At 46.8% G+C, this 22,742-nt stretch overlaps 1 protein-coding gene across 1 annotated transcript in view; it reads right to left on the bottom strand.

Moving 5' to 3' along the window:
* The window catches only part of LOC130391754 (neuroendocrine convertase 1-like), a 93,618-nt gene that overhangs the window by 44,087 nt on the left and 26,789 nt on the right, over positions 1-22,742 (bottom strand). Inside the window, exons 5-6 of the mRNA XM_056602012.1 lie at positions 22,287-22,399; positions 16,736-16,841 (exon numbers count right to left, since the gene is read on the bottom strand). Of these exons, the coding sequence (XP_056457987.1) occupies positions 16,736-16,841; positions 22,287-22,399 (219 nt within the window). The remainder of the gene's footprint in view (positions 1-16,735; positions 16,842-22,286; positions 22,400-22,742) is intronic.

Below are 22,742 nucleotides of genomic sequence, written 5' to 3'. Positions count from 1 at the left end.
TTTGTTTAATGTTTCTATTTTCTTAATGTTGATGTGCACTTTTCACTAAATAGGATATATTTATGTATTACCCTACCACTGTATTTAAGGCTGCTTGTTCCAAACCACCATTGGTAACAGCACAACACATACATAATATTTTCTTCAAGGGTGACATAAAAAACTGCTTCACCACCTGTTCTGCAGTCTGCTCGTTATATTTGGGGACCAACTAGTGCATCAATTAGACGATTTACTGTGATTATTTATCTCTTATGAATATGCCAACGTATGTTAGTAGTTTGTTTTTAATTTTTTTTCCAGTTTTTAAACATTTCCAAGGAACAGAAGCATCCTTTATGCTACTTTGGGTCAGAACTCTAAAACCCAGCCCTGGTTCCAAAAGGTAAATTCAGATCTGTTAAATGCACTATAAGTATCAGCACATTTTGATGAGATACCCTACTATAGAAAGTACCACAAAAATATAAATGTAAATGATTAAAGGATTCCATGAATTTGGTTAACAGCCAAAGAGCCATGATATGAAATAAACCATTGAGGGAAAAAAAAGTACTTAAAGTCCATGGACATTTTCTCTGAGAGAACTCTTTTTGCGCACACCTGTAGGCTAAACTGCTGATTCACCACACTTTGAACACAAAGCTGACATCCACATGGCAGTACACGACAAGACAAGCCTGCTTCTAACCACATAGAACTCTGTGTGGTGCGGCATGGAATAAACTGCACTGCAACCAACGATATGGATATTCAACAAGAAGACAACACAAGCAGAGCACCGGGGGAAGGGGGAAGACGAGTGAGGGGGAGCCGGGGCAATCACAGACGTCGCGCTGAGCAAGAGAGAGAGTGAGAGTGAGAGAGTGAGAGTGAGAGTGAGAGTGAGAGAGAGAGAGAGAGGGAGAGAGATTGGGAGAAAGCGAGAGCGAGAGCGAGAGAGAAAGAGAGCGAGAGAGAGAGCTAGGTCGAAAAAGAGGGAGAGAGAGAGAAAGAGAGAGAGAGAGAGAGATTGGGAGAAAGCGAGAGCTAAAGCTAGAGCTAGAGCGAGAAAGAGAGTGAGAGAGAGAGAGCTAGATAGAGAAAGAGGGAGAGAGAGAGAGATAGAGCCATAGCGAGAGAGAGAGATCTAGGTAGAAAAAGAGCGTGAGAGAACTATAGCGAGAGAGAGTGAGAGATAGTTAAAAAGAGAGAGAGAGAGAACCCTGGGCCATGTTCAGAGCCTGCAGGCCCCGGTAGACCACCGCGCAACAGTCCCTCGCCCTCTTCCTCACCACACGGAGATCAAAGAAGAAGAAGAAGGAACCGCAGAGACTAGGTATTGTGTGTGTGCCTTGTGTTCTGTGCCTTTCCCTTTTTGTTTTACTGCCGTGGTGGAAGTAGAAGTATAATACAGAGTAGAAGAACCATTCATCTGCACTCCCTATTGTTCTGGTCAATGCCGGCATAATATCCTCAACCCACTGAAACTAATAGAAGAGAATGACTCAGATATATTCCCCTTTGTATAAGCACCGTTGTGGCGGCTGCAGCTGTGTGTGAGTGTGTGTGTGGTTGAGTGTGTTTGCGTGTGTGTGTGTGTTCCTGCCACTAGGGAGAAAAGGGACAGTTCGATAAATGACTTAAATAATGAGTAGTCCCAGGAGCTCTCAACTTAACCACAGTCTGCTGTGATAAACATCTAGATAGATATGACCCCCCCCCCCAATCCTTATCTCTCCCGTGCATGCACGCACGCGCAAGCACACACACAACTCTCTCTCAGAAAACACCTAGGGAAACCGCACATGGTAACACACTGGACTCCACAGCTTCCTTTAAGGAATATGCATCAAGGAAACAGAGCCGGCGGGCTGATTCAGGCACTTCCCTTTACAGCTCGCCAGGAGGGGGATAGTATATCATTCCAGGTGGCTGGCGTTACGTCCTCTGCTCAGACTTCCCGCGGTCGTGACGCGACACCAACGCATTTGAATGAACGTCGAGGCAACGTGTGCGTGGTTCATCAACACACAGACACACACACACACACACACACACACACACACACACACACACAGAGACAAAGGGGCTTGGAGGCGATCACGGCAGCACAAACAGAGAGAGACAAACAGAGAGAGACAAACAGAGGCAGATCATGTGAGGGGGGGGGGGGGGAGGCAGCAGTGAGAACAGCAGCAGCGGCAGGCAAGGGAGGGAGGGGGAGCAGGGGGGGGGGGGGGGTAGAGAGCACTGCCTTCTGCATGAAGGTCACGATGAGCCCCCCCTCCACCCCCTTCCTGTGACCTTGAGATTAATATTTAAAACTGCCAACACTCTACACACACACAGACACACACACACTTACACACACACACGCACACACACACACACACACACACACTTGAAGGTGTACGGAGGGCTGGATGCCCTCTGGCCACTGCCGCACTGAAGTTTCATTAAATGATTCTGAATCTGGGTCTGCACAGAGAATTAGATCATCGCTGTCCGTCCATATCTCGTGAATGGGAAGTGTAAGAAATTATAAAGAATCCACTCAATATTTGATGAACGCTATCTTTTCCCATTTTCGACAGAACACAGACCGGACGATCAAAATAATTCATCTTGGCGATTGCATCATGGCCATTTTTTCCCCCTGCCGTGCAGATGCTGAGGGGCCACTCAGGGCTGCCGTGATGAGATGCTGCAGGAATCAGCAGAGGAACCCACGACACCATGTTCAGCCGTGTTTAAGTGCCGGTACAGCACGTATCGCGATTTTGTATTGAGAGACGATATTCCGATATTTTCGGTGAGATTAGATCTCTTGGGTGGTATAACGTTTGGGATCCATCTTCATGTTGCTTATTTAGCGCTCTCCTTTTTTCCATTATTTCCCAGCTCTCTCCCTCTCTCTATGTTTTCCCTATTTCTCTTTTGTAATATGTTAAGATCAATAGACTTTGTTAGAATTTATACTCTACATTGCATTGTCTTTATCACTGCATCCACCTATTTCGTTTAATTTCGCTTATTTTAGTCTCCCGTAGCCCTCACTTTTAGCTCTCTCTCTCTCTCTCTCTCTCTCTCTCTCTCTCTCGCTCTCTCTATCTCAGAGGGAAAACCACCGATCACAAGGCATTGGCATACTCCTATAACTGGGTGAATCATCTGTAGTACTTATACTTTAATGGAGGCACGCACACGCACACACACACACACACAAACATAAACACAAAAAAACACACTCACAGACACACACACACCAAGCTGCAATAGACTGCATCTAGACAGACATAAATATACAGGCAAAGCAGGCTAGGAAAGTTTATTTGAGTGTGTGCGTGTGCGTGCGTGCGTGCGTACGTGCGTGCGTGCGTGCGTGCGTGCGTGCGTGCGTGCGTGCGTGTACCGGGGTGTACGTGGCGGCTGGGGGGGCTAGGGTATCGGGTTTTTTGGGCGGGTTATGACGGCGCTGCAGCCGCGCGGGCTTGTTTCATCTCGTGGTTATCGTCTCTTCTTCTATGGTTAGCGCGACGTGTGGCACACAGCATTAGGGTCTTCTTTTGGAGCGGACCGCGGGGCAGCTTACCCCCCGTGGCCGCAACAGCTTTATTACGCCCAGTGTGGGACCAGAGCCTGTGTGTTCCTGTGTGTATGTCTGTGTATGTGTGTGTGTGTGTGTGTGTGTTTGTGTGTGTTGTTTGTATGTGCTAGTGTGAGACGGTGGGCATCCTTCTGTGTGTATGTGTCCGTGCACATGAGATTGGTCGTGTGATTCTTTTATGGTGCATTTCAGTGTGTTGCTGCTGCTGTGAAAGAACCTTGGTTGTGGTTGTGTTTCTGTGTGGTTGTATGTGTGTTCATGCATTTGCGTGTGTGTGTGTGTGTGTGTGTGTGTGTGTGTGTGTGTGTATGTGAGTGAGAGAGTGAGTCCGTCTCTGCAGGGGAATGTTAACAAAGCCACTGGCAGAGGGTAGTGGCGGTGGTGGTAGTGAAGTGGAAGTGGTAGTCAGGTCTATGTAGTACTAGGGGCTTCTGGGACTTCTGGCTCGCTGTACTTCAAGTGAAAGAATAGATAAAATAATTCTGAAAGGATGGCTCTGGGATATAGGACATTAGAGGGATTACCACGACAACCCCATGGCTTCCCGTTGTCATCAGAATTCGCACTGTTGTGTTCGCATTGAGATGCGCGACAATCTGCATGACTCCCTCCCTTTCTTTCTCCCCCGTTTCTGGGGTTCAGGTATGCTCTCATTTGCCATCATGTGATGTTTCAGTATACCTCGATATACTATCAGAGCCCGCCCGGACCCTTACTCTAATACATCTTTATCTCCCCCCCCCCCCCCCCTCGTCATCCCGCCATATATCTCTTCCTCCGTCTGATGAGGTAGCTCACGTCATCTGCACCTCACGTCCTCCTCGGTAGCCTCCACCCTCGCATGTTAACAAGACACACACACACGTCAAGCTTCTCTCTCTCTCTCTCTCTCTCTCTCTCTCTCTCTCTCTCTCTCTCTCTCTCTCTCTCTCTCTCTCTCTCTCTCTCTCTCTCTCTCTCTCTCTCTCTCTCTCTCTCTCTCTCTCTCTCTCCCCCTCTCCCTGTCTCTCCCTCTCTCTCCCCCTTGCCTCTTGGCTCCAGTGGGATTGTCTCCCCGAGATAGTGTGTCTGTTCATAAGTACACACGTGCGTATTCTTCTGTGCACGTGCAAGCTGCGTATAGACAAGCTCTGATCATGTGTCTGGGGTTGTTCTTTTTTTTTTCCAGTTTTTCTTATAGGTTTCACATGATTATTGAACAGTCTGAAACCCGCTAGAGGTAATGGTAGTGCTCTTATAAAGTGGACGCGTGTGTGCACGGGGTAAGCCGCGTGCACGGCCCGGGAGCTCCGTCCGCCCGGGGGTCGGAGCTTTGCGTCGCGTGGTTAAACCGTGCTGAAGGTAACCGCACCACCGTGGTTCCTGCACCGAGGGAGCCTCCCAATGAGACACCCAGCGCGACAGGGCCAGCCTAAGTTATATTCATCAGGGTAATTGTGCGGGTGCTGCGGGCGCGCGGGAGGCGGGCGGCTGTTGCATGAGGAATGGTGGTGCTCGCCGTCGCCGTGGCAGCCATGAATCACAGCTGGAGCCGCGCGCCGCTCCTCCGCCGCCATAAAACAAAAGATGGAGATGAAAAATGCAGCAATTAAGTGATTTGATTTCTGCTCTAGCCTCCTGTCCTCCTCTCTCTGCCGGCCCCCTTCCCCTTCCCCTTCCCCTGCCACACACAACACACACACACACACACACACACACACACACACACACACACACACACACACACACACACAGACACACAGACACGCAAATTCCAACATTGAACACATACATATATACATTAATATATGCGTGCGCACAAGTACACACACACACATGGATACAAAAAGCACATGTGCAGCCCTCACACACTATATCTGGGAGACTAAGTGTCACATAAACACACGTGGAGATGAGTATTTATTGCTGATGTGTTGTGTGCGGAGTGCGTCCGTGCCACGCCACGCATTAGCATGTCCCGGCTCCCTGCAACACTTAAATAATAAAAGCAAATCACCTTGAGGAGATTGATGTGGGATGAGCTCGGTATTGTGCTCCTTTACCAAACACAGGACATACAGTGTGAGCTCATCCCGGGCCAATAAACACACGGGAGGCCCGGGTTACGGGGAGGCGTCAGAAGCAGATCACCTCCGGGATGGGTTTACGGGGAGGCCTGGGCACAACAGCTATTGTTGTGATGGTGAGGGGAATCGTACATTACGGGAACACGACATATGGACAGTGTGTAATGTTTCAATATCTGCTTATAGAACAAATCGGCTGCAAAGGGTTCTGTATTTCTAGCGAAACGTACGCCGTTTAAATGTGGATGGAAACATCGAATGTAGTAAGGTTAGTGGTGTTTCGAATTCAAATTGAGACTAAACAATTCTGTTGCTTATAATGATAATGCATACGGCACATCTGGCTGAAAAATACTCTCCGAATCTCATTCTGCATGGGCAGAATAGCTGCATATCTAACCGACAAATACTATCCAAACCTCGTATTGCACTGGCAGAACAGTGGCATATCTTGCTGACAAATACTCTCTAAACCTCCTTCGGCATGGGCAGAACATGGCTTGCATGGGGCACGGTATTTAGTGGACTGCCTTTATTTCCAGTTTTAAACCCACGTGTTTCCTTTTGGGTGGAAACGACACGGCATCCGTCCCATCGCACTGTAGCTGTGCTTGTGGCGGCGTGAGCCTTTGGTGTGTGTGCTTGTGTCTGTCTGTGTGTGTGTGTGTGTGTTGTTGTGCGTGTTGCAGTGGCGGAGGCAGTGTGGGTGAGGGGGAGTCGGTAGCTGTGCTAGGCCTATGATAAAGTGCCGCACGGGCCCAAACATCCATTGAGTGAGCAGGGTGCTCATTAATCCTGCCAAACTCCACTTGTTACACATGAGCACAGGAAATCATGGGGCTAGGTAAACAGGAAGCGGGCCCGATCCATCACCGTGCAGCGCGGGGGCGGAGGAGGACAGAGAAGGGACCACACCGATACCGCAGCACAACACACAAACACACAGGGGCTTGCGAACAGGCCCTGGCGGGACACACATACACACCCACCCACACGCATAACACAAGCGCACACAAGCTCGACCTCATAGACACACACACACAGACACAAAGTCTCTGTCGCACCCACACACATAGATAGGAATGAAGTCCATATAGAGTATCTATAGGAGATATACATATCTACGATATATAGGCAAGCAAAACCACTGGGGGACACACACATACACTCACACACAAGCACACACACAAGCACACACACACACACACACACACACACACACACACACACACACACACACACACACACACACACACACACACACACACACACACACACACACACACACACACTCACACACACACGCACACAAAATATCAAAAAGCTTTTTGTGGGCATGGAGAAAACTTGTTTTTATTGAATAAAACAATAGGTTTGCTTTTTCTTTATTTTGCTGTGATTTCCGTTCTTTCACCAGCAGATCAGGCCGGTGCGGAGTATAGTGTGTGCTGTTTGGTACTAGAGAGAAATACTGCCACATAGCCTGGAGAGAGGCAAATCAATAGAGTTTGACCCCGGCTTGACCTCTTGTAGAAGAATGTAGGAGAATTATGGGACCACCCTGGCCTTGACATTAGCTTATTTGATCCGTGTGTTTCAAAACAACAACAGCTCCTCTCTCGCTGTTTCTCTCATATAATCCGCCTTTCTCTCCCTGTCCATTCGCTCCTCTTGCTTCATCTACCATCTACTAAATACTCATGAACACACACAGACCACCCCCCCCCCCCCACACACACACACACACTCACAAATCAGATGAATAATGCTCTTTATGGGCACAACCCAGCGGTTAGATCGGATTGCAGAAAGAGATCAGTTATATCTTTGCGCTCGCCTGGCGGTACCATTTACCCAAACCATCAGTGGCACGGCATTCCATACATCTCAGACAGCGTCAGGGAACAATGCTACGTGCACCCATTTAGCCTGCCGAGCCTGGGTTTCCAGTTAATGGACAACTCGGTTCCCACACACACAAACACACACGTACACACTTCCTCTCGTTTGAATCCCTCGTATTCAAAATGGCTGCCCTACAGTACGATAGCTCACATAGGCTGCAGCACTAAAAAACACAAGACCCAATATCTTCATAGATTACACCTCGCCTCTTTGGGCCCTCTTCTACCATCACTCACACTCACACACACACACACACACACACACACACACACACACACACACACACACACACACATATACACAGACACATGCACATACACATACACTCACCCACACACAGACAAACCCACACAACTCAGCAGCTCATAATATTTATTCCCCGTGGTCACGCTCCAAACAGTAAGGGGCAAGCCTGGGAACCTCAGAAGGCTGTGAAAAAGTCAAAAGGTCAAGGGGTCAACCGAAGGTCAATCAAAGGCGATTAAAGCGGGATCAGGTTGTGCCGGAGACAAAAGGTCACGGGGGTCAGGTGGGTCCAGGAGCAGGGACCCGTCTGTCACTGGCAGGAGACGGGGGTCGATGGGTTCCTCTACGGAGACTAATTGGGTCACACACTGAGGTATGGGAGACAGACCACACACTAAACGTAGGGGAAGACGGTGGAACCATGAAGAAACGTTGTGTTCTGGGAAAGCAACAATGGTTGCCGACTCCTCGGAAGGATTTGTTTAACGCAACGTTTTAGATCGATTGGGCCGAGCCGGAAACGTAGATAAACAATGCAATGGACGACCCCGACTGATCACCGTGACGCGCTCTAAAACAGGGATTCAGAGTCGCCTTCTCGGAGTGGCCGATTTAACATGCAAACCAATCACAGCGTAGTTTGTGTGATCTGCAGAAAGCAGAAGGCTATCTCTGCTCCCACTTAGCAAATCAAACCGTGACATATCTGCTCACGTCCCAGAGACATCTCGTGCTGCTGTAATATCTTTATGTGGAGATATGTCAGCACACAGGAACACCATGAATTTCAATTTGCTATAAGTTGATCCTATCCATTCTACACCTTTTCATACATAGAGTTCTGCGCGAGGTACAAATTGTCTTGCGAGCACGAGATATAACAATGCCAAATATTCATTGCCACATTTATAAACAGAGAGAGAAAGCGCCAGAGCCAGAAATTCAATGAACGAGGGGGGGGAGGGAGCTGTTTACCTGCGTCTCTATCTACAACACACCTAATATAAAAGGAATTACAGCAGAACTCATATGAATGAGGAACTGGCATCCTTTAGCGTCACCATGCCAAACACCAACTGAAGCGCAGCACCAGAACCCCCCCCCCACACACACACACTGACACACATAAACACACACCCACACACCCCTGCACGCTCATTCACTCGGCTTCCAAAAGGCACATCAGCATTATGCACTCTTTGGAGAAATGCAGGGACACAGTCAAACACGAAACAGGAGTGATGAGCTAAAGCCGACAAATAAACAGACTTGCATACATGCGCATGCATGCGCACACACACACACACACACACACTGATTCACACACACACGCACTTTCGGTATGGGCTCCCAGACTGCACCCAGTCATCAGGGACCTGTATGGCATTACCCTCCGTGTGACTCCAGCCACTCCAGAAATAGCCTCTGTAATGTATTCCCGCCGCCACCGTCGATTTTGCACAATAGTGCCCTTAATAACACACTCCATTTCTGTTGGCATAAATAAGGACTCCATTTCCATCTTATTTCATGCAAATGAGAGTGCGGGCTCCCAAACAGGTAGTGGGAGTTGTGTGTGTGTAGCGATCCTAAGTGTGTGTGTGTGTGTGTGTGTCTGTGTGTGTGTGTGTGTGTGTGTGTGTGTGTGTGTGTGTGTGTGTGTGTGTGTGTGTGTGTGTGTGTGTGTGTGTGTGTGTGTGTGTGTGTGTGTGTGTGTGTGTGTGTGTGTGTGTGTGTGAGTGTTTGTGTGCGTGTGTATGCATAGTCAGTATGCATGGCAACATTAGAGCTGGGAGGTAAGGTGTGCATGTGTGTGTGTGTGCGTGTGTGTGTGTGTGCGTGTGCGTATGTATGCATAGTCAGTATGCATGGCAGCATGAGAGCTGGGCGGTAAGGTTTGTGTGTGTGTGTGTGTGTGTGTGTGTGTGTGTGTGTGTGGGGGGGGGGGGGGGGGGGGGGGTGGTCGGTTGGCTGATTCCAATGAGTGTTTGAGAGACCTCCGCAAAATGTGCCAAGCACTCCCACGCCGGGCCTGCCAGCGGCATGACGGACAACGTCGCTTACCCCCCCCCCCCCCCCCCCCCCCGACCCGCTGTGTTGCCGCGCCAACGCGGGGTGTCATTACAGAGGCCGTCACAAACCCAATATTTATCCAGGAGAATGGTTCTCCAGGGAGAGCCAGACCATCGATGCCCACACACTCCTGTACGCCAGGGTGTCACTGCACACCTACCGACCCCCCCTTCCCCATTGGCTCCTCTGTTTGGAGCGAGCCAATGGGCTTAGACACTGAGACAATGGCTCGCAGCAGACTCGGAGGAACAAGAAACCAAAACAATGATTTCACACAGCGTCTGAGGTAGGGGGCTGCTGTGAACGCCAAGAGCACGTTTTGGAGGTACTCTATTTCAATCGCTTTGAATGACTTACCTTAATCGACATGCATAATGACGTTTAACAGACACTTTTATTTTTTGATGCAGAGCGGCTTACAGCTTAGGTTACACAGCTGTCTGTTAGATTCCACAGTGGCTGAGCATAAGGCGAACATCATAAATATTCCAAGTAATCAATATTTATGTTGATTTCTGTTCCTCCTTTCTGTTGAAAAATAAACATCACAAAATATCGAGGTAGAATAAAAGGGCCTAGTTTAGTTATGTATCAAATTAAACTTAAAAAAAAACAACTTAAAAAAGCTGTTAGTGGGTCATGCAGTGCCTTGACCGTTTTTTACTTCATGTTGAGATATGCATACACAGGAAGTACATTACATCAGTGTGAAATATTACTCTAATTGCCTTTTAAGCCAGTGGAACAAGTCTTTTTTAAGATATGCAGATTTGTGTTAGAGGTCTGTAAAACGGTGTGCGCATGGTGGTAAAATTAGTAGGTTAAGTGATTAGAGAAGAGGAGGGGAGAAGAGGGGAGGAGGAGGTGGTCAGTTTAAACAGCTCCCACAGCTTCAGGAAAGGTTAATATCTCTCTCTCTCTCTCTCTCTCCCTCTCTCCCTCCCTCTCCCTCAGCTGAGACCTGTGTGACTTACAGCAGGTCCAGGATTGCAATAGATTAAATCATAAATTATAAACCATATCTGCATCTCTACCTCTCTCTTCCTCTATCTCTCTGGTCTATGTAGCATTTGCTTCCTGAATCGCTTACTATTTATTTTTTAACTCACCCCAATTTTTTTTCTCCATAGTGAGAATAAATATTATTCTCTCTCCATTTCCTCTCTCTCCCTCACTCTCACCAAGCCTTCCGGCCAGGGCTTTCTGTTTGGGCAACAATGAGTTGGAACAGTCCCACTCTTTGTGTGCATGGTAGAAGTGCTTTTGTGCACGGTAGAAGTGTTTGTGTGCACGTGTGTGCTGGCATGTGGATGTTCTGCACTTCTGTTGATTTGATTGTTTATATATATATATATATATATATATATATATATATATATATATATATATATATATATATATTTGTGTATTTGAGAGTGAATGAGGGAGTTAGTGAGTGAGTGTGTATATTTACTGTATATTTGTGCGCGTGTGCGTGTGTATGGTCATGCGTGTGTGCGAGTGTGTGTGTGTTTGTGTGTGTGTGGGAATAGGTGGACAGAAAGGGAGGACGATGTGGAGTGAGAGAGGGGATGTTTGGTGCGTTATAACCGTGGATAATAAAATAGGTTATAATGCACAGCAAGGTTGGGATTAGTGGGAAAAAGGAGCCGAACCCAGGAAATATGTACACACACGCACACATACACATGCACGCCCACACTCGCACACAACAACACAGACGTCAACAGGCCAGTTCCACTGAGAGAAAACGCCCCCCGCCCCCCCCCTCTCGGCCCAGTCCCCCCCCCCCCCCCCCCCCCCCCCGCCTACACCAGCACCCCCCACATCCCTCACAGTGTGAAATCAAATTTCCATGTGGCTCCCGTATCTGTTGCGCAGCGAGGTGATTTATCAGGGATGCAAAGAGCATGCAGAAACAATCTTTATTACATCCATTTCCTGCTTGTCAGCCGGGATCATGTTGGCTGTTCATTAAAGGCGCGGCGCAGGTGAGGAGAATGCGTCCCGATGCCGTGATAGATTGTCTGCTCCCCCGTGGTGACAGTCGCTGGATGGATTGAACAGCGGGGGGGTGAGAAGGGAGGAGGGCAGGGAGGGAGGGGAAAAAAACGCTGACTCTGTCGCTCTACCCTCTGTCACACATGTTTTTTTGTTTTTTATGTGGCCGGCAACGTCTCAGATATAGTTAAAAAAAATACACACACACACACACATACATACATACATAGACACACTAACGTACACACGCATGCATACACAAGTGTATACACAAAATACATACCCACACAGACACGCAAACACTGACATGTGTATACACACACACACAGACACAATCACTGACATATGTATGTACACACAAATCCAAAAACTGACACTTTTTATCTCTAAGGTCAGATAGACATGGGCAAGAACACTTGTGTGCCCGCATGGTTAAAGTTCAAAGGTACACACATACCGGTCTTCAGAGTCACACAAGTAAACAATATGGTTGCAAGACTGTTTTCACTTTCCCTGACATTGAAAGCAATAACTGCAACATTTTTTATGATTTGCCGGAAACAGATAACATTTCCAGTCTTCTGGTGTCTATCAATTTGAAAGTTAAACAGAAGTTTAGACTTCATGAATCCATCCATCCATGACTGAGTTTGTCTAAAAGGTGTCACAAGAAATAGACAAAAGCAAAAACAAATTCTCCCTTGGTAGAAAAAATGAAAACGGTTCAATACGGTTTTACCCTTGAGAGATGCCTTATTGTTTTGATGTGCGTGTTTTATGCGCGGGACACAGACAAGCCGATATTGTTATCAAAAATAATGGTTGCCTATAAAGACTTCATCATCTTTGTTAGCTGCAGCACTTGAACCTCAAACTGCTCTGTTCAAACAGCAGCAGCAGCTTACAGCAGCAGCCATCATAGCCACGGGTCGCCCTCAAAACACCACATTTAGCCAGGCAGGGCATGCACAATGCGGACATTATTATCCTGCTATTCGCAGATCCTTCCCCTGACAATAAGCAGCAGCACTTTATCTAAACTCAACCGTTTCATTTTTATATACAAGTTTAACAACTGAGCAGTGTGTCTGTTCAGATATTCAGGAATTTCAGGGCAATTTGTAACCCTTATTCCAAACCATATTCACCTAGAGGAAAACAGATGGATCCAAGAGATAGCTGGGACACTTTCAACATAAGGCATTAGGCTACACACGCACACATCTATACTGTAAACACACACACACACACACACACACACACACACACACACACACACACACACACACACACACACACACACACACACACACACACACACACACACACACACACACACACGCACACACACACACACACACACACACACACACGCAATGCCACTAACTCACCAGGCCTAATCAGAGGAGGGCTGATGTCTAATGACCACTATGTCTATGAAACATAGGCTTGTCTTGCCTGATCGCTGCATCATTTGCTCTGGGACGGGCCCGGCCTCTGATGCTGCCGATGATGCTTTGTGTTGTCGCCGTAAACTGCCTGAATTAAAGCCACATGCTATGGAGTCCATAATGACAGAGAAAGAGATAGGGAGAGAGGAAAAATGCAGGGATACAAACACGCACACACACGCACACACACACAGCTAGAGCTAAATTAGATAAATGAGAGTGAGGGTGCATGAGAGAGAATGAGAGATAGAGGGGCAGAGGGAGAGAAAGAAAGAGCGAAAGAGATAATGGGAGAGAGAGAGAGAGACTCAGAAGGGGAGAGAGATGCTATAAAACAGGCTACTTAAATAATGGGCAAATACAAATCAATGTAACGGCACAACTGTGACGGCATGATCTAGGGAGAAGAAACGAGGACAAATAAGTGCAGGGACACGTGTATGCGTGTATGTGAGGCCTCACGACACACACGTGCACACACGTGCACGCACACGAGAACACTAACAAACTCACACACACATGCACGGGCAAACGCACATGCACACATACACACACATACACCCACACACACTCTGAGGGAGAGAATACACTGAAGAGATGCGTGTATGTGAGGCCTCACGACACACACGTGCACACACGTGCACGCACACGAGAACACTAACAAACTCACACACACAGAGACACGCACACACACACATGCACTGAAGTAGGGAAATGCACTTGAGCCACATACACACAGACACACACATGCTGAAAAACACAGCCGGGTGGACACACACAGGCACTCACACACAGGAGCTCCCAAGGCATAAATTGAAGGTGGCACGGTGGATTTGATTGAACTTTGTGGTGTGGCCTCAGACACCGATTACATTACCACAGAAACAGAGGGATGGGCGGGGGAGTGTGTGTGTGCGTGTGCATGCACGTGTGAGTGTGTGTGTGTCTGCCAGTGTGTGTGTTTGTGTGCATGGAAGTGTGTGTGTTTGTTCGTGTGAGTGTGTGTGGGGGAGTGTTGTTGCTTATGGAAATACAAAAAAAAGCCCTTCAATGGGCTTTGAATCAGAAGTGCAACAGAGGTGCAGCATGTACTTGATCCTTCCCAGGCATGCAAGAAAAGGGAAGGAGAAGAGAGAGGGAGTAAGAAAGAGAGGAAGGGAGAATTAAGAGAGTGGGAAAGAGAGAGAGAGAGAGGGAAAGGTACAAAGAAAGAGAAAGAGAGAGGTATAGAGAGAGAGAGAGAGAGAGAGAGAGAGAGAGAGAGAGAGAGAGAGAGAGAGAGAGAGAGAGAGAGAGAAGGAAGGCTGAGGTGACTTTCTTCCCCACTCTGTGCCAATTTTAATGGAAGGTGGCAGAAAGATAGAGGGAGGGAGTGGGGGAATGACAGAACGAGAGAGAGAGAGAGAGAGAGAGAGAGAGAGAGAGAGAGAGAGAGAGAGAGAGAGAGAGCGAGAGCGAGAGCGAGAGCGAGAGCGAGAGAGAGAGAGAGAGAGATCCTTGCCCAGTGGAATCAATACAGAGAGGTGGAGCGGAGCACAATAGCCTCAGAGGAGAGGCGAGGCAGTGGTGCAAGTTTAATACCCCCCCCCCCCCCCCCACACACACACACACACACACACACACACACACACACACACACACACACACACACACACACACACACACACACACACACACACACACACACACACACACACACACACACACACACACACGCACACACACACTCTCTCTCTGATTCCTTGCTCTGCACTTGCTCCTGACATTTTCCTCTCTATCCATTTTTTTATATTTTCCCTTTTTCTCTCTCTTTCTGTCTCCCATTCCTAACCCAAAACCCGCTCTGTGTCTGTGTGTCTACACACATAAAGAGAGATGCAGAGCAGAGTCCCCCTGCCAGGCCAAAGCCAGCATTACATCAACCTACTTCCAGTGGAAACCCAGCAGTGGCAGTGCAAGCAATTGGCCAAGGCAATGTGAGAACACACACAAAAATGCGTACACACACATGGACACACTAAAACATGCACAAATACAAACACACACAAACACACACATTTTTAAGGACAGTTCTCTACAGAACAAAAAGCCCCTCCCTCACATTCAAGCACACACAGACTTAAGCCTTCACACACACCTTTAAAATGCTTGCGCGTGCACAGATACACACGCGCACACACACACTTAAGCCTGCAAAAAACACACCTTTAAAACACTCACACACACCAGAGATCAGAGGAGCATGTGCACTGACAACAACACACACTCTAACACCACTCCAGCTCTATCAGCACTTGAGACTTAGTGGGGCTTCAATTAGTTCTTGATGAATGAGCCCATAAGATGCTGTTCTCTCATTTCCCTTGTTGCCTGATATCCTGGCAATCAGAGAGACTGAGGGAGAGAGAGAGAGAGAGAGAGAGAGAGAGAGAGAGAGAGAGAGAGAGAGAGAGAGAGAGAGAGAGAGAGGGAGGGAGGGAGGGAGGGAGAGAGAGAGAGAGAGAGAGTAAGTGAGAGAGACAGCGAGAGCGAGAGACAGCGAGAGAGAGAGAGAGAGAGAGAGAGAGAGAGAGAGAGAGAGAGAGAGAGAGAGAGAGAGAGAGAGAGAGAGAGAGCGAGAGAGAGATCCTCATTGTGGCATGACTGAAGCCTAAATGGGTTGGGGGGACTGGGGGTGGGTGTTTGGTGAAGGGGTTGCTACTGCCACCCACATAAATCATTTTCTCTTTTGGCGTCTTTCTCAACGCAGGCAAGGGTTCAGCACTAACTCTAATCAAGCCAAAATCGGACAAGTACCCACCTCTCGATGATGTCATTCTAACAATCACCCATCCATCCATTCATCTGTCCTTTAACTTTTGGAGGCGCAACCAGGAGCAAACTTCCAAAAGAGCCAAAAAGTACAGCAAAATGGTACGATAGTTATTCTAAATATTTTTTATGTTCTAATAACAGGTAATCTTGGGTTTAGTATCCGCTCAGATTCCTGGGCCGGAAGTCCAAAACTCAAAGGCGTGGGGTTACTTTTTCTCCTGCTTTGTTATCGAGATATTCTACCGTGAAACGCGAGTGGCAAAAACGTTGGTGTCCGAACAGGGTGTTCTGTTCAGGTTAATTATTTCTTGATTCAGAGTGCTCTAAAAGGGACCCATTCACAGTATTCAATATTTCTAAATATTTGCCAGAAAGACACACCACATTTATACTCATAATGTAAATAATCAACTTATATGTTCATCAAACACAAACGCATGATTTGGCTTGTGTAATGTAGATGCCCTTATGTCTGAACATGGTCAATTGAAGAAGGTATCCTTCATGTGTCCATAAGCGGTTGTGTCTTTGAATGGATGAATGGATGAATGAATGCATGTGTTTTCTGTGCATTTGTGTATTGAGCTCACCATCATCGATGATGCTGACCACAACGCCGTTCCCCGTGATGTTCTTCTTCCAAACCGGCATGACATTAAGGTCCAAGCTACTGGACCTGTAGGGCGCCTGCGCAAACTGAACACACAAACAAACACACAAACACACACACACACACACACATATTACTATGCTAAAACACATTGTCTCATGACTATACGTCATTACACTACAGCCCACATTTCTTAAGGTTGTAAACACTGCATGCCTTTTCCTGGTTGGTCAGATATATAGGCTTGCATATAACTAATACTTATTTCTCTAATATTCCTTTTGTGCAAAATATCATCAAATTATTGAGACAAATAAGTATTTTTTGGGCACAAATGTTGCAGGGTAATTGTTACTAATTTAAAACCCCTTTTGCACAGATTTCTGTCCCCTGGCTTTACCAACTGCTCCTTGGACACCACGTGCCGTCTCACCCACCAGGAGTACATATGTTTCTGTGTTTAATCTCAACAGGCCACCTCCCTCTTATCATCACCTGTCCTGGTGAGCTTGTGGAATGTGGTGACAGCAACACATCACACCTGACCTTGGTCGTCTCATACCATCAACAAAATGGCCACTTCTCATCCCAAAGTGCAGCTTCATTGACAGTTTGCAATTAGGTAGCATTCCACAAAGTGCAGATGGGTGTTTTTTTCAGAGGGTGTTACCTAACAGCAGATATAAAATGAATACCCCCCTGTTAATGTGGAAAGTTGGAAGGCAGTTTAGTTCTGAATGCCTAGGCTTACATCCATGATATTTTTAGTCAACGACAAAAAGGTTTAGTAGTGTATAAGTCATACCACCAACAAAATGGCCGCTCCTCATCCCAAAGTGCAGCTTCATTGACAGTTTGCAATTAGGTAGCATTCCACGAAGTGCAGATGGGTTTTTTTTTCCCAGAGGGTGTTACCTAACAGCAGATATATATGTAATATCCCCCTGTTAAGTGTGGAAAGTGGGAAGGCGGTTTAGTTCTGAATGCCTAGGCTTACATCCATGATATTTTTAGTCAACGACAAAAAGGTTTAGTAGTGTGTAAGTTATATTATTGAAGACTCAGCCAATCAAAAGAGAAATGACTCTCTCACACACAGTCACTATATTCAGTGTTCTGAGAAGCCTAAACATCGTTTTTTCCGGGAGGGAGACATAAACAAGAGTTGGAAGAGAGCGAGAGACAGAGAGAGACAGAGAGGAAAATAGAGGGAGAGAGAGATGGATGAAACAAGCCAAAGGAGAGCGAGGCGAAGGGAGATGAAAGGTGCACACAAAAAAGAGGTAAAGACAGCAGCGAAGAGAGTCAGAGAGAGAGAGAGATCATAAGATATGGAGAGAGGGCAAATGAGAGAGAGAGAGAGAGAGAGAGAGAGAGAGAGAGAGAGAGAGAGAGAGAGAGAGAGAGAGAGAGAGAGAGAGAGAGAGAGAGAGAGAGAGAGAGAGAGAGAGACTAGATGAGTCTAACCGAACACAATGGATAGCGAGTGCACTCTGTGACGTGGGAGAGAGGGGATGGAGGGAGAGGAGAGATGGGGGGGAGGGACGGGAGGGAGGGTGGGAGGGGGTGCACGCCATGGGAGCAGAGCTGCTTTGTGGTGGGAGAAGAAAAGAGCTGGCAGATGAATGGAGGCAGCTAGCAAGCTAACGTCCACCAGAGCAGAGCAGGCTAGGCCCTGGGGATTCCACACACACACTCTGATACACACACTCTCATCCACGCACACACACACACTCTCTCATACACACACGCACAGAGACACACACACACACACAGATACACACACACAGGAAAAACAATCACAAACTCACACATACACGCAAGGCATGAGCACAAATACATCCACAAAAAACAATCCCAAAAAGCACACACATACACACACACACACACACACACACACACACACACACGCACAGACACACACAGGCTAGGTGGTAGGAGATTGCGTACACGTATAACTGAGGAGCGACACAGACAGGAGCACGGACAAGCTTGTGTGGAATCATGTGACCGTCCGCTGAATGCTCATCACCTGCATGCTAAAGAAAATCATTGCAAATTCTATACCAATAAATCAACGTTTTTAGTGTTTGCGTGGAGTAATAGGCGCACACACACAAACTCACATTTACTAACTTTGTATCCCTGTTTAGAGACACATAAACATAAACAGACACAGACTGCAACAAGAAGATATTCTCTCCCGCCAATGTCTCAAAGATATTCCCAGTGTGCCTAGGTTAAAACACACAAACACACACACAACTAAACAAGTCTTACATGTTTACAGTTTACTTCCAGGGCCCGGGATGGATTTGCTGTGCTTTGAAGAGCTTTGAAGGGGCTCCTGTGTTGAGGGGCCGTATTCTGTCTAAACAACACTGACAGGCAAACACCACGGACACCCCGGAGTACACATGCACTCAGTGAGGCACGTGTGTGAGGATCCTGCATCCTCTGCAGCCAAACAGCTCACCGGCAAAAGCTCAAAACATAACCCTCCTTTAACATAGCCTCCTTCAGCATACGCACACAGTCAAGGCAGCCAATAGTAAACCAAGGGCCAAACCAAAAAGACCAAACACAACTTCAAGCATACTAATCGCAAGTTCAGTTGGTCCCGGGCTGATAGGCTACCGACACCGGTCAGATTTCTGACCCTCAAATCAATATCCATGTTCACCATAGGCTGTTAAGATACAACACGCGAGTAGGCGAGATAGAGCAAGAGAGCAAGAGAGCACGAGAGCAAGAGAGGAGAGAGAGAGAGAGAGAGAGAGAGAGAGAGAGAAGGGAATAGAGAGGAGGGAGAGAGAATCAGCAGACCATCCACCTCATTAAAGACACCCTCTTTTAAAATAGCTTCCATTTAAATCCGAGAAGCAGAGAGCAAAACGTGTATTTGCTGCAGACGAGGCGACAACACTCCTCAGAAACGTTGTGTGTCATTCTTCATTCCAGTTGTATTTCTGGAACTCAATACAAATCTGACCCCCTCTTGATCCCCCATGGCTCCAGCCACACATTTTGGTTTCTTCCCTCTTCTCCAATTGTCTGCCTGAATCCTCAGCCCCTCCTCCTCCTGATGTCTCCCCCCACCCCCCCTACCCCCTTCCCTGGAGCTAAAGTGTCGATCAATCCGTCACCGTGGTGATTCAACGCAGGCTCTCCCTGACCCCGCCCCCTCCTCCTTCCTTGGGCTCCGTCAGATTACACACTCGCCCTATCGATCGGCTTCTGAGCCGCCGTGCCTCCCCGTGGGCGTGAGTGTGTGTGCGTGTGTGTGTCCGCGCACACAGTTGTATTCTTCTCCTCTGGTATTTGTTTCGTCACTGTGGACCATAATAGTTTGTTACCTTACAAGAGGGCAGCACACACATCAGGTGGGAACATGCTCCACTTAGTGTGTGAACATTGTGGATTTAACAGGTGTTGATGCGTTGGAGGCCGGGACTATAGACCTTACAGCTTAGACGGTGACCCCAGTAAAAGCTCCGCTTCACAAGGCCTTCTATTTACGTGATGCATGGAAATAGCAGTTGAACTGGAAGCATTGATCCATTTACAATATTGCATTGTTTAGATAACCCATGATTATATAATAATAATAATAATAATAATAATAATAATAATAATAATAATAATAATAATGATTACAACTAAAGAACTAGTTGTACAGTACACCACATAAAAATAATAATAATTAGCGTAATTAATACTAACCAAAAACTTGTCGCTGAGCGGAAATAAGAGCATAAAAACATGGATACATCTCACTGTTATAGTTCTCATTGGAGAGACGGGAGAGATGATTACATCAAAGTTTTGAAGTCTCATTTATAATCATTATTAGTGGATCTTGAAAAGATTGATCTTCCGTAAAATTATCCAAACAAATCAAGATTTCTCTTGGAATAACACTTATTTCCTGGAAATGTTTTTCAGACCATCCATACATAAGATCAATGCAATCACTGATTGAAATTGATTGACACTTGAACCTGGTGGGAAAACAAAAAAATTAAAATGACCACCATGAAAAGCAGAAATGTCCAAGACTGTAAAAGGATCTCAATCCATGCAATATTGTCGGCAAAGACGAGGTAGAACTCCACTTAGTTGGGTGAGGCAGATTCTGTAGCAACTGCCAATAAATCTTGCATGTTGGTCTTCCACACTCAGAGATATTGAACTTCGACTAAAAAATAAGTTGACATACTTGTCCATGACGCTACTGTCTTGTAAGTTATTATTATATATATATATATATATATATAGTATATATCATTTTTGTGTAGTTGTCCCTGAATAAACAACCATCTTCAGTATCTTTATTGCAAATATTTACCCAACTATTTTTGCATGCTTTTTGTCTGAAGGGTAGCACTGCATGTATTTATAATGCAAGGGAATGTAAGACCGTTTTGACAATATGGAGGAATGAACATTTTCTTTTCATTTTTTTAATTCAATATGAATCACAAAAATGTGGGTAGGGGCTGATAAGCCCGACAGCGCTCGCTAGCTCACGGATACTTCATTTGTTACCTTCTATTTGTTTGTTACCGTCTACAAAATAAAATGTGTTCTCCTGAACGTGAGCCGTGTTCCAATTCTTCGCTGTTGCTATATTGCTTCCTGGATCAGGTAAACGGTTGGCGGCTTGGAGCGCCACTGTCTTTTGGAAGCAATGTTTACGATTCCGACACAGAGCAGAGGCATTTTCCAAAAGATTTCCAAAGTAACGGTAAATAGATGGTCAACAGATAAAAAGTAAACAAACAACTAAATATCTCTACTTGATTGGGTGGGTCCTTCGTGGCTGTTCATGGTGAACGAGTGGAAGGGGTCTGATGTGGTCGGAGTCAAGCGAGGAGCCGGCTGGTCCAGGAGCCTCTCGGGGACCAGCCCCAGAACACACAGCCTCTTGGCCTTATCAACACCAGACATCTGCCTCTGGTCAGCATAGATCCCACCCCCTTAATCGCTGTCCTTATCTCTCTCTATCGTTCTCTCCGTCTCCAAGTTTCTATCGCCCTCTCTCTCTCTCATTCTCCCTGTCTCCATTTCCCTCTCTCCCTCTCATTATCTCTGTCTTTATCTCTCTCTCCATCTCACTGTCTCGCGCACTCTGTCTCCATGTATCCATCACCCTCTCACTCTCATTCTCCCCGTCGCCATTTCTCTCTCTCCCACTCACTATCTCTGTCTTTATCTCTGTCTCCATCTCTATCCCTCCATCACTCTTTCGTTCTCTCCATCTACATGCATCTTTTTCCGTCTCTCTTTCATTCTCTCCATAACCAAGTCACTCTCTCTCTCTTCATCTCTTCCCCACATCCAGTGCAGTCATTCATGGGAGGATGGCTGAACCATGGCAGTCACATGTGAGGAATCATTCACATGCACATACACAAGTGCACATAAACACAGACATGTGCACAACCACACACACACATACATTGACAACCTGCATTCATGTGCACACACACACACGCACACAAACAAAAACACACATGCTGTTAACCCACCAATTCCCATTGCAGGGGCCAGAGAGGGTCATTGAAGGTAAGGGGAGAGTAGTCAGTCAGCTTCTTCTTCTTCTTGGACCTCCTGTCAGTTACATTCTGCTGCCTTGGAGGCCCTGCAGGCAAACACACACACACACACACAAACACACACACACACACACACAGCCACACACACACACGTGTATGTGGGAGAGTGAGCGAGTGTGTACAAAACATTTGCGTCAATAAACTAGTGTCTCTATTTTTTAGGTTTGTTCTGTGCACTCTGACACCAGGAAGTCCTCGCTCGTCGCCAACCAATGGCAAAAGGCCTCCCAGAATTCCCCTCTTTTTCAGAGCGATCGTGGAATACCGCTGGCAGATTACAATATGATTACCATATGATTAGCATAACATTACCCCAGCACAGCTTGTCTGCGGACATGCTATCTGTGTACCCAGAGCCACACCTTTCTG

This window comes from Gadus chalcogrammus, chromosome 11 (genome assembly GCF_026213295.1).
Source record: "Gadus chalcogrammus isolate NIFS_2021 chromosome 11, NIFS_Gcha_1.0, whole genome shotgun sequence".
Taxonomy (NCBI): domain Eukaryota; kingdom Metazoa; phylum Chordata; class Actinopteri; order Gadiformes; family Gadidae; genus Gadus; species Gadus chalcogrammus.
This window is presented reverse-complemented; position numbering and strand designations above follow the sequence as displayed.